This window comes from Alosa pseudoharengus, unplaced genomic scaffold (assembly GCF_046254945.1).
Source record: "Alosa pseudoharengus isolate Yale_2024_CS ecotype anadromous, Long Island Sound unplaced genomic scaffold, YU_APseudo_1.1 YU_APseudo_1.1_scf_8, whole genome shotgun sequence".
Classification (NCBI taxonomy): domain Eukaryota; kingdom Metazoa; phylum Chordata; class Actinopteri; order Clupeiformes; family Clupeidae; genus Alosa; species Alosa pseudoharengus.
In genome coordinates, this window is record NW_027468870.1 from 22,091,877 (window position 1) to 22,103,384 (window position 11,508).

An 11,508-nucleotide genomic window follows, 5' to 3' on the forward strand; every position below is an offset into this window, starting at 1 on the left:
GCTGCCATGTAATTAACATATTATTACATGGTTTGTCTGTGTCTGCGCGCGTATGTGCGCATATGTGAACGTGTGTGTGTACGTGTGTATGTATGTGTGTGTGTGTGTGTGTGTGTGTGTGTGTGTGTGTGTGTGTGTGTGAGTTTTCTCTCCTACCTCTCTGGCTTCGTGGGGAGTGTTTCCATCCAGTCTGCAGTACTCGTGTCCCCTCCACATGCAGTAGTCCTCCAGGATGTCAAGGACACGCGTCATCTGACTGAAAATCAGCACTCGGGATCCTACACAGAAAGAGAGAGACAGGAAGAGATAGAAAAAGATAGAGAAAGAAAGAAAGAAAGAAAGAAAGTACTGTAAGAAAGAACAAAGGGAAACTAGAATCGCCGTGTTGCTGAGGTATGCCTCCACACTGCCATGAATTTCTGGTTGACATACATTTGTGTGGCAAGGCATGTAATACATAGTAGAGTTGTAGGTGTGGGTTTCAGATACAACTCTGCCCTTCACCATATCTAGAGACTGGCATGGTTTTATTTTAGTTTGCATTGAGCTCAATGCAAATCCAACCAGCTAATAGGCTAACTGAAATAAAACCATGCCAATCTCTAGGCATGGTGAAGGGTATGCGATGATGTGGGGCTATTTTAATTCCAAAGGCCAGGGGAACTTTATCAGGATGCATATCCTGGATCCATGAAATAACTGTCCTTTAAAAATAAAAATCTGCCTGCCTCTATGGGAATATAACATAGGGGTATGTATACTTATGAGCACCTGTATTTTAAGGAAGAACATTTATTTATTCACAATACATTATTCATTCACAAAGAAAATTGGTGTCCTTAAAGGTTGGATTTTTCCTAAAGTCATATCGTGGGGAGTTTATTATTTTGTTTTGGCAAGTAGCCGTGTATAAGTCCCTTCAGGGCGGAACAAGACCCCTCCGCTGCGCGTCAGGGTCCGGTTCGCCCTGTCGGGAGTTATTTTCTCCCAATAATGACCGGCGTTCTATACATTATCCCTTACGTAATTCAATGTGCTTTACATAAAGATGTCTCATAGTAAATTTGAAGCACGTGCCTCAAGGCATTCTTGAGATATGGCGTTCACAAGACTGGGACTTTCAAGTGACCTTCAACTTGACCATTTGACCTCCAAAATCTAACCAGTTGATCTTTTAGACCAAATTTGAAGAAAGTACCTTGAGGTATTTTTGAGATATCATATTCACGAGAATGAGACATACATGTAGTCACAGTGACCATTGGAGGAAGTTTGACCTCCAAAACAAATCAGTTCATCTTAAGAGTCCACATAAACATTCGTACTAAATTTGAAGCACGTGCCTCAAGGTGTTGTTGACATATTGCGTTCATGAGATGGACAGATGTACGGATGTAGACGGACGGACAACCCGAAAACATAATGCCTCTAGCCACGGCTATCCCTGGCCGGAGGCATAATAACGCGATGGGAATAGAAAGAAACACTGCGAAAGACTCACTCTGAAGACAGCCTCCCTAAACCACTGTAATGATTCCCACGCACGCCTCTTCACAACAGTGCAGAGCATCAGCCTGAAGATGATCCCACTGATGTGCTCTGTGCCTGTTTGAAGTGCACAGTCACGCTTCCTTGGTCTTCTCAAGAGCATGTACATTTCTGTACAACACCGCACTCATCCAAAGCACACTCAACCCAGGTCACGGAGGTCAGCAAGCATTAGAGGATAAAAGACACGGTGAAGGTGTCTGCACTCTGCGGTGTGAATACCTAGGAGTACTTAAAAGAGCAGGCTCTGCTACCTTAGGCTGTAATACCTGAGACTATGTCATCAAATACAAAGTTCATTCCAGCTTACAATCTTAAAAGTCTGCATTGAGCGTCCCAACATTTGAATGTAGGGTGAAGGAGTAAGTGTGAGGGGGTAGTATTCTTTCTTCCAACCACTCACTAATCCAGTTGATTCTATTTAGCATTACGGCGCCGCACATAGGCACTGACATAAGTGCACTGCACGTCAAAGCCGAAATTTTATAAACAATGGATTTTATTGAGCGGCGCAGACAAAAATAAAACTAAATCGTATACGACACGGCAACGGCAGCAAAGTTTGACGCTGGTACTGAAAAGATTGGAATCTAATGTAATCAGACGTCAAAAGCAGAGTGCTTTAGGGCCTGTGTCCACCAATTGCATTTTTTGTGCTGACAGCGTCCTCAACCTCATTTTCAAAGCGCTTCAGTCAAGTGTTTATTGTTGCTAGATTACAATGTTTTGATTGGTCGCTGAGCACTACGGACAAAAACGGTCAGCGCCGATGTTAGGACTTTTCTCATCCTGTGGCCAGATTTTTCCATGTCTGTTAAGAGGATGAGCATTCCTGTGAGTCCAACCTACCTTGCTCCTTCACTTTGGGCAGCAGCTTGTCGAGGGCCACCATTTTGCCGCTGTTGGTGACCAGGTGGGTGTCCGTGGTGTAGGGGGGTCCCGGCTCGGCCCCGTCGAACAGGTAAGGGTGGTTGCAGCACTTGCGCAGCTGCATGAGGATGTTAAGCAGACGCATCTTGTCCATCTTGCCAGCCGAGTTCAGGATGTCGATGTCCTTCATGAGAATGCGTGTGTACCTGGGAGAGAGGGGGCATTTCCACACCAGGTGGTGTGTAAGCACAGTCCAGGAACACCATTCCAAGTAAGTGATAATGGACGATATAGTGTTCGGCTATCAGAAAAAAATAATGCACATTTGAGGTGGTAATGCAGCCATAATGCAAGGCAAAGTGGCCATTACACCTCGAAGCGCATTATTTTTCTGATACCCAACGTTGTGTAATCAATTACAAGGATACAAGGATACAAGGATACAAGGAAGTTTATTGTCACATGCATATAGTTACTGGAAGTAAGAAATGCAGTGAAATTATGTCTGGTGTCAGCCTATTTGTGCATTTATGGGGGGGTAAAAAGTGCAGTAGAAGAGGGGTTTAGTAGATTAAGTGGCAAGGGCTGCATAAGAAAGGTGGGGGAGGATTGGGATTGGGGGGGCACCAACAAGGAGCACCCAAGAGCAACAGGGGCAAGGAAAAACTCCCTTACCAAGGAAGAAACCTTGGGCAGATCCACGGCTCAAGGGGCTAACCCAACTGCCAGGGGTCTTGGTGTGTGTGTTGGGGGGATGACAGGGGAGATGGGATAGTGTGCTGTGTATGTGGGGAGAGGGCAGTGTGCAATATGTGTGTTGGAGAAGCTTCCTCATGAGACAATGTGCTGTGTATTGGAGGTAGAGCTTAGATCGGGCCCAAAAAATCAAGCCCGACCCTACCCGAGCCCGTGCACATTGTGCCCGAGCCCGACCCGGCCCGACACGTTAACTGTAATTATGAGCCCGAGCCCGATTTAAACCCGACATTTTTTAAATACGTGGGCCATTATAACTGACGTTCTCAACTACAATTCCGAGCTGTTTGAGCTACAGAAATCCATTTAGAGGACATTGAGATGACAAAAGAGGACATTGAAGGCTGGCTATCATTATTTCTGCCATGGCAAGCCTGCTTCATGTTCATCTTAAAGTATTTTTGCTGTCATAGGTGAACATCGTGCGCACTTAATGCACGCAACAAAGCATACCTGACAAATGCATACCTCCGACTTTTCTCCAAACTTCCTCGAAGTTATTTCTCCTGTTTTCATTTTTTTTCTTTACATCTTCAAGCTTCAGTTTGCACTTAAGCTACACAATACAGCACAGCAGGCCCGGTGTGATGTGTGCGAGTGGAGAAGCTGCGCATGACACGTGTTGCGCAGATGACATTACAATTGACATTTTGTAACTCTGAGCCTAACTTGTATAACTTTGTATACACTTGTTACTTAGGCCTACTTTGATAAATATAAAATATTTCTGAGTCTGACTATGGCATAGCTTTTAATGATTAGAAAGAAAAAAAAAGCAAGCTTGATCAAGGACCCGGCCCGGCCCGAGGATAGTGGCTGGAAATATCGGCCCGACCCGGCCCGAGGGTCGGGTCGGGTCGGGTCAAGTTCGGGCTCGGGCAGAGAATCTAAACTCTAATTGGAGGGGGGGGCAGTGTATGTTGGGGATGTGTGTTGGAGAAGCTTCCTGATGAAATAATGTGCTGTGTATGTAGGGGAGAGGGGGGGGGGGCAGTATACTGCAAGTATGGTGAAGGGACTTACTATTGCAAGCAGAGTACTGTATGTATGATGTATGTGACTGATGACAGTGAAGATGTGTGTGTGGGCGGGAGGGGAGTGGAGCAGTGACTGTGTGTGTGTGTGTGTAGTGTGTGTGTGGGTAGGTGGGGGCAGTGTGCTGTAAGTATGTAGAGGATGTGTGTTGGAGAAGATCCTGAAGACAATGTGCTGTGTATGTAGGGAGGGGGGGGGGCAGTGTGCAGCAAGTATGTAGAGGAGGCTTACTGTAGCAAGCAGTGTGCTGTATGTATGTGAGGTGATGACAGTGATGATGTAAGTGTGTGTGTTTTTTTTGTGTGTGTTGGGGATGGGGGTGGGGTGGAGGGGGGGCCGAAAGGCTAGGCAATCAAGGACATGGGTAGATGGAGGAGAAATCAAAAATAATAAATAAAAAGTTCTATGGAGATGTGCAAAAGTTGGAGAAAGTCAGATGTGTGTGTGTGTGTGTGTGTGTGTGTGTGTGTGTGTGTGTGTGTGTGTGTGTGTGTGTGTGTGTGTGTGTGTGTGTGTGTGTGTGTGTGTGTGTGTGTGTGTGTGTGTGTGTTTTGACGTGTGATGAAATAAGAAAATAAATAAAAGGTCTGTAGCATAGGGAGAGGGATGTAAAAGTGCTAAAAGTCTTGTAGGTGTGTGTGTGTGTGTGTGTGGGGGGGGGGGGTCATGAGTGCTGAGGAGTGAATGAGTGCAAAGTCAGTATAGTGTGAGTTCAGAGATGGGAAATGAACTAGTACTTTCTGTCACACATCGACTCATTTAAATAGATGGTTGTTATGGCCAAAGGCCAGTTGTTAGTTCCATCTCTCTCGTTGCCAAGTTAGCCTATCCCAAGATTCTGTTGATCCTTAGCTTTGTGAAATCACTGTTTTACTTACTTACTAAAGAGTACATCATAGCATAAATTCAACCAAGCAGTGGTATAAGTTATGAATAATGGACGGGTTTGTGGCACTTGGGAGAGGTTTTGGGGTATCAGGGGTGCCGTTGGGGTACGTACCACTCGCGCTGCATTTTGCTGAGTCCCAGGTAGATCTTTACCTCCGTCTTAGGCGGGAGACTTTTCTCCACGTCCGCTTTGATCCTCCTCAAAAGAAACGGCCTCAGAACCTACCCACAAAAACCCAACAGTGTGAGTGTGTGTGTATGATATGGTGTGTGTGTGTGTGGTATGATGTGTGTGTTTGTGTGTGTGTGTGCATATGTGTTTGTGTGTGTGTGTGCGTGTGTGTGTGTGTGTGTTTGTTTGTTTTCATCTCATGATCCCATGTCTGCAGGGAGGCAGAGAGAAGTGAAGAGGAGTGTTTATGTAACACTTACTGCATGCAGTCTCTCCACCAGCTTCTGATCACCGAGACAGTTATTAGTGTCAAACCACGAGTCGAAGTCCTGAGAAGTATAAAGAGACAGAACAAGAGAAAGAGGGAGTGAGAGTATGAGAGATAAGTGAAAGCAGCATCTCGCATCTTTGAACAACTAAAAATCACCTCCTGCTGTTTTCTCCTTTCAATCAAGAGCACAACACACATACACAAAAGAACATGCACACACAGAACATACACACACACACACACACACACACACACACACACACACACACACACACACACTAATAGTTTATGGAGTGCAGAGCTTACTGAACCCCACGTTCCTGACTGAGCTAATCAAAGATGACAGTCAAAATGATCAGACTGATTTCAGGATAGGGCAGCAATCCTTCCATGACTTGTTTAGTGTAGCATTTAGTGTATGTGTGTGTGTGTGTGTGTGTGTGTGTGTGAGACTCACATTAGCAGAGTTGAAGACATCTGGGAGGAGGAAGTTAAGCAGAGACCAGAGCTCATGGAGGTTGTTCTGAAGGGGCGTACCAGTCAAAAGAAGCCGATTGGTTGTCTTGAACTCACGCACAATCTCTGACAGCTAATAAGAAATATAATCACACACACACAAAACATTTTTTAAATAAGCTATGTGGCCTAAGTCCACACAACTGTTGGGCTGGAGGGACAATTGCTTCAATTACAATATATTCAAAATTGTTTTGGAGCATCAAATTATAGATCTGTAGGACAACAGCATGTTAGCATAAAGGAATGAACGCTGTGGTGTAGTGATGCATGGGTATAACAGAATAGAGCTCTACAGGCACAAACAGTTCTACAAAAAAACAGTACAAACTGTAGCTTTAGGGTTTATAGTTAACAGATGTTATGGTTTTGGATTAAGACGGGAGAGCGAGAATGTGTCTGTGAATGAAAGAAAGAAAGAGAGAGGGAGAGAGAGAAAGAGAGTCTTAAATAAAGAGTCACTATTGTTTCTGCATTTCAACAATAAAGAACACTATATTCAGCTTTCACAACAATCTGTTATGCAAACTTTTTGGGCAAACAAAATAATACAACTCGCTTTGTTGTAGCCTACAGTGCAAATCCTTGATGTTTGTGCCAGTGTCTGTAAAGAAGGAGAAGGCGGCACACATCCCAGGCCAACAGTGGATGGGTGCAGGTTCCAGTACAAGAGTATCCAACGAGAATAAGGAATGATCCGCACACCAGGTAGCTTCCATTCAAGTCTCTGCAGTTTTTCCCCAGGTAAGTCTAAGAAAGAGCCGCATGGCTCCCAACGTCACAAACCAAATAAAATAAAAAAACTGTGAATGGGAGCTACCTGGTGTGTGGATCATCCCTTACTCTTTTTGTGCCGGTGTCTATCAGATAAAGAAACATTATGTCTAATTCAATGGTATGGATTCCATCGTTATATAGGCATATTTTTGTGGGTCTGGCGGTGTGGATTGGCTCTCATGACTTGTCGGGTGGGTGGGGGTGTTAAAAAAACATTCCCAAAAATGTTCCCATATGCTGATACAACAATGATATGTTAATTGCCAAAATTACTTATTTTTATAAACTCTATGGTTAAACTACACAAAAAAATATCAGAATAACAAATTCACTGTGTTTTAACTATTAACAATAATAGTTCTTACTGCACTTCAAGCAAACCAAACCACACATCAAGAGATAGAGAGAAAGAAAGACACAACAATATTATGTTATAATATTATGTTATGTTACATACTTCCTGTTTCTGTTTGTTTGTTCATTAAAATGTCTATAACAATTCACCCACTTTAGACTTCTCATTCTTTATCCTATGTGCCTCATCGATGACCAGGTATCTCCAGTTGAACTTCTTGAAGACGGACTTCTCTCTGATGACCATCTCGTAGGAGGTCACGCACACGTCCCACTCACCCGGCATCATCACGTCACGGATGAACGCCGCCTGGACACACACACACACACAGCACACACACAGCACACACACAGCACACACAGGGAACCAAGTCTCACCAGTTGGACCTGACAAGCACGCGATGGGAAAGACTGCGTGACAGACAGAGGGGTGGGGAGGCAGGGCCGAGTTTTTTACCCTCGCATCTTTGTCTCCAATGAGGCAGACAGCTTTCAGAGTGGGGACCCAGCGCTTGAACTCGTTCATCCAGTTGTGCAGGGTGGACTTGGGCACCAACACCATGTGGGGACCGGGGATGTTGCGATAGTGTTTCAGGTAGCCCAGCAAGGCTATGGTCTGCAAAGTCTTCCCCAAACCCTGTTGACCAAAAGCACAATACACATCAAACCTATAGGCAACAATAGACACATATGCTGCAAATCAAGGATTAGGGGGACCTAACAATTCCACTTAACATTGATGATTGGATCATGATTAAATCAAAGAATTTAAAAACAATTAAGAACTTTTCAATGGCATTGTCACCCTCTAACAGAAACTGATTTTGCTACGCTTGTAGGGGGGTTCGGTGCTCAAAGTGGATCCTAAATTGTACAGAGAGGATAAAGAAGTCGATATAAACAGCTCAGTTACCATCTCATCAGCCAGGATACCATTGATTCCATTCTCATAGAGAGAGATCATCCAGTTCAGGCCTCGTATTTGGTAGTCTCTCAAAGTGCCATTCTTCACATCTATTTGTTTATGCAAAAACACACACGTACACACAAATGCAAAGGTGTGCAAAAGAAAGGTGTGATTGTCAGTAAACATTAAAGATTGGTGTTAGCAATGACTTGCTTATCAGCTTGGCTACATAGTCACTATATAAACTTGCTCTTTTTGAAGCTTCTTAAAGACAAAATAAACATATAACTTATTCATATTCTGTCATAACTATTTACTATAAAGATGACCTTGTAAAAAAAATCTTCCTAAAACTATTTACCAGTATATTTACATTTTAAATAACAAATAAATAAAAATTAATAACATGTTACTTAATTTGTAAATCTATTTCATAATCCTATTACAAGCCCACAGAAGAAAGAGGGTCACCACGTACATGAGGGGGACTCCTCGAAGCGCACAAGCACGTTTGCAGCCTTGCGACTCTCTGATAGGAGCTCTTCATCCTCCTCCTGTTCAGTGCGACGGTGGCGGTTGCTTCAGGCACAGGCAGACACACATTAGTTAGTACAGTCATTTCTGGTGTATTAGCTGCATTGTGTATAAACCGCAGGACAGTGTTTCATGCAAATAATAATAAATAAAAAAAACCTATGTACTGTATTACCTGCACTGTGTATTAACCACAGTGCCCAATAGGTCAATGAATCAGAATCAGCTCATTATTTAATCATAAAGAATGAAAAAAAAAAATGCATTCCCATGTATAGCCCACCCCTGTGTATTAACCTTATAGCTGAAGAAATTTTGCCTTGGTTAATACGTGGGGAAGATACAGTAATCGTGCGCTGGCCAACATCAGCAGCGACCGACCGACCACCATCCTCACATGGGCCATACATACACCTTGGTGAGACCCAAAGGCTAACGGCTCTAACTCACTCGCCCACCGACAGGAGGTTCTGCTTCTCGTCCTGCTTGATGCGGGGTCTCCCCACGCGCACCTTCAGGGGCGAGGTGGGGGATTTCTGCGAGGCCGGCTGGATGAAGTGAGCAAAGAGCTCCGTCTGCTTCAGCAGGAACTCGAAGCGGTTCGCTCGGTCCGTTCTCTGAAGGATTGTGTTAGTAAACACATAATATACTTCATTTAACGTAAGTAATTATTGTGTGTACCGATTTCATTAGTACCCCTACACTACACTTAATAACAGTATTATAATCTGCAGAGATGCAAATGTCCAGCTTCAGAAGTAAAAGTCCTACCATATATTGTTCCTACCTTTGCAATTAACACAGGTGATTTCAGGTAGAAACAATATATGTCTCTGATAATCTGTTACATATCTATCATCTAACAGTAACTGGAACTAAATACTGACAATGTTAACCAGTAAGATATCTTTTAATAGAAATCCCCCAATGAAAATTGCTTAGAATTCTTAAAGCTGCAGTTGGCAAGTTTGACAAATTTTAAAAAAAAATTGAATGTTTACAACTCTCATGCCTCTCCCCCACTACCACCGAGCACCCTCTCATCGAGAACGTGCTTGTCAGTGCACAACAGACTGCACCAGACTGTGATTGAAAGTCAGATCTCACACAGCCCTGCTCTGATTGGACCAGAAGAACCGGAAGCTGTGGATTTTTGCAAAACAAATAGGCTCTAGGTGGAGGTAGAGGTTTTTTTTCTAAAACCGGCTGATTTATGTTGTTCTGTCGGAGCATAGTGTCGGTTTCAGTGAATATGATCAAAAAAATCTTGCCAACTGCAGCTTTAATGTAAATCTTGATTCAAAAGACAAATATAGTTATGTCACAGATATGTTATGGCAGATGTCACAGACATCATGACAGTAGGTATCCATTGATTTGACATTGACAATACCATTAACTATCAAGACAACACTCATTTTTTACGTCACAACAGCCTATTAAGTTGTCACAGCATCATAAAGTCATGACAAGTACCACTTATGGTGACATAAAACAGTTATATCCCTGGACACTGTCTGTTATTATAACTATTTAAAACAGCATATGACATCGGGCATGACAGGATTATTACATGGTTTGTATTAGTTTTATGAAGCAGGGTTCAAGTGAATGTTGGCCCCATGCTATATATTCACATACCCTATTATTTGAACCACTTCCCTGTGCAAATACAAAGTTTACAATTTACAAAACCTTTAACAGCTGTATGATTTTGTCAAATGCACCCATGTGCATCATGCATGCACTGCGGCTGTCTGGGCCTTTAGTTATGCAGAGATAGTTAGTTATAAGAGAACTTGTCGCTCACCCTCTTCTCTTCATACTCCGGGTCGACGGTGCCCTCTTTCGCGGCTGCTTTGGGTGGGGGCTTCAGATGAAAGGGTGGCTCGTTCTGGGCAGACACAAATTCACACCGAAATTCACAGAGATTCATGCCACCTGTTTAATATGCTAATATACATTACACTATTGGGCTACACCTATCGTTTTATTCCACCAATTGCGTGATTGTCTCCTGTTTGTTTTGAGTTTGTGTATGGCCATGTGTAACTTGTTTCAGTCTTGGCATGACGCCATGACTAAACACTCAACCATGTGTCACGTGTTCAAGTTCACTTTAATGAAAGTAAACAGCAAAACACTAGTGTCGCAGTGTGAGCAGTAATTCTACTCGTTGAATAGAAATGTGATTATTTTGTCTAGGCATATCACTGTGCTGTTGCTGGCCAAAGAACCAACCAGAGAGGGCTCTATCGAACCAGCAACAAGCAATGGGAGAGCTTGCCTTTGACAGAACTACCACTGACGTACGAACGACGGCGTGTGGTGGTTGTGTGGTAGCTCAGAGTACCCAGGCTACCGTTATTGCAGTGGCATACAGATCAGATCTGACTGACACAGTTGCAAGTTCGACACACTCGTGTGTTCACACCACATGATAATAACATGATAATGCCGTTCCTGTTGCTGCCACAAGAGTCGTCACTGCGTGCGCGAGCACTTCAGAGTGTCTTCATAAACAACATGACGCTAGTGCTTCGTTCAACATCTGCAGCTGTACAGTTGTGCTCTCCGCCTTCCCGCCATATTCTCTCCGTTTGCTGAAAAGCAGCAAACTTCTGCACGGTGTTTTTTTCCATGTAAAAAGCAGAAAAACGCATGCTCATTTCCCCTTACCTCCTCCGACTCCTGCTTGGCATCGCGGGAAGTGGAGGGTACCTCTTCGTCAGACATTACGCCAATACACAGGTTGTTATCCTGAATTATCTTTTATCAGACAGTAAGTTATACATGGCAAAATAAGCGTCTACGTCATTATCAGACAGCACATTCCTGGCACACGCCCCCTTCATAAAAGTGACAATCCCGCGATGTTAG

At 43.6% G+C, this 11,508-nt stretch overlaps 1 protein-coding gene across 3 annotated transcripts in view; it reads right to left on the reverse strand.

Annotated features, from left to right (window-relative positions):
* smarca1 (SNF2 related chromatin remodeling ATPase 1) overlaps window positions 1-11,415 on the reverse strand; it is a 27,121-nt gene extending 15,706 nt beyond the window's left edge. For 2 of the 3 annotated variants that reach the window (XM_076273615.1, XM_076273614.1), the window contains exons 1-12: window positions 11,308-11,415; window positions 10,439-10,522; window positions 9,079-9,245; window positions 8,573-8,673; window positions 8,101-8,201; window positions 7,645-7,824; window positions 7,342-7,497; window positions 5,998-6,129; window positions 5,530-5,598; window positions 5,210-5,319; window positions 2,398-2,624; window positions 157-278 (exon numbers count right to left, since the gene is read on the reverse strand). In XM_076273615.1, coding sequence (XP_076129730.1) covers window positions 157-278; window positions 2,398-2,624; window positions 5,210-5,319; window positions 5,530-5,598; window positions 5,998-6,129; window positions 7,342-7,497; window positions 7,645-7,824; window positions 8,101-8,201; window positions 8,573-8,673; window positions 9,079-9,245; window positions 10,439-10,522; window positions 11,308-11,364 — 1,506 coding nt within the window. In that variant the 5' untranslated portion in view covers window positions 11,365-11,415. The remainder of the gene's footprint in view (window positions 1-156; window positions 279-2,397; window positions 2,625-5,209; window positions 5,320-5,529; window positions 5,599-5,997; window positions 6,130-7,341; window positions 7,498-7,644; window positions 7,825-8,100; window positions 8,202-8,572; window positions 8,674-9,078; window positions 9,246-10,438; window positions 10,523-11,307) is intronic. The other variant, XM_076273616.1, reaches the window with a different exon arrangement.
* Between the last annotated feature and the right edge of the window lie 93 nt (window positions 11,416-11,508).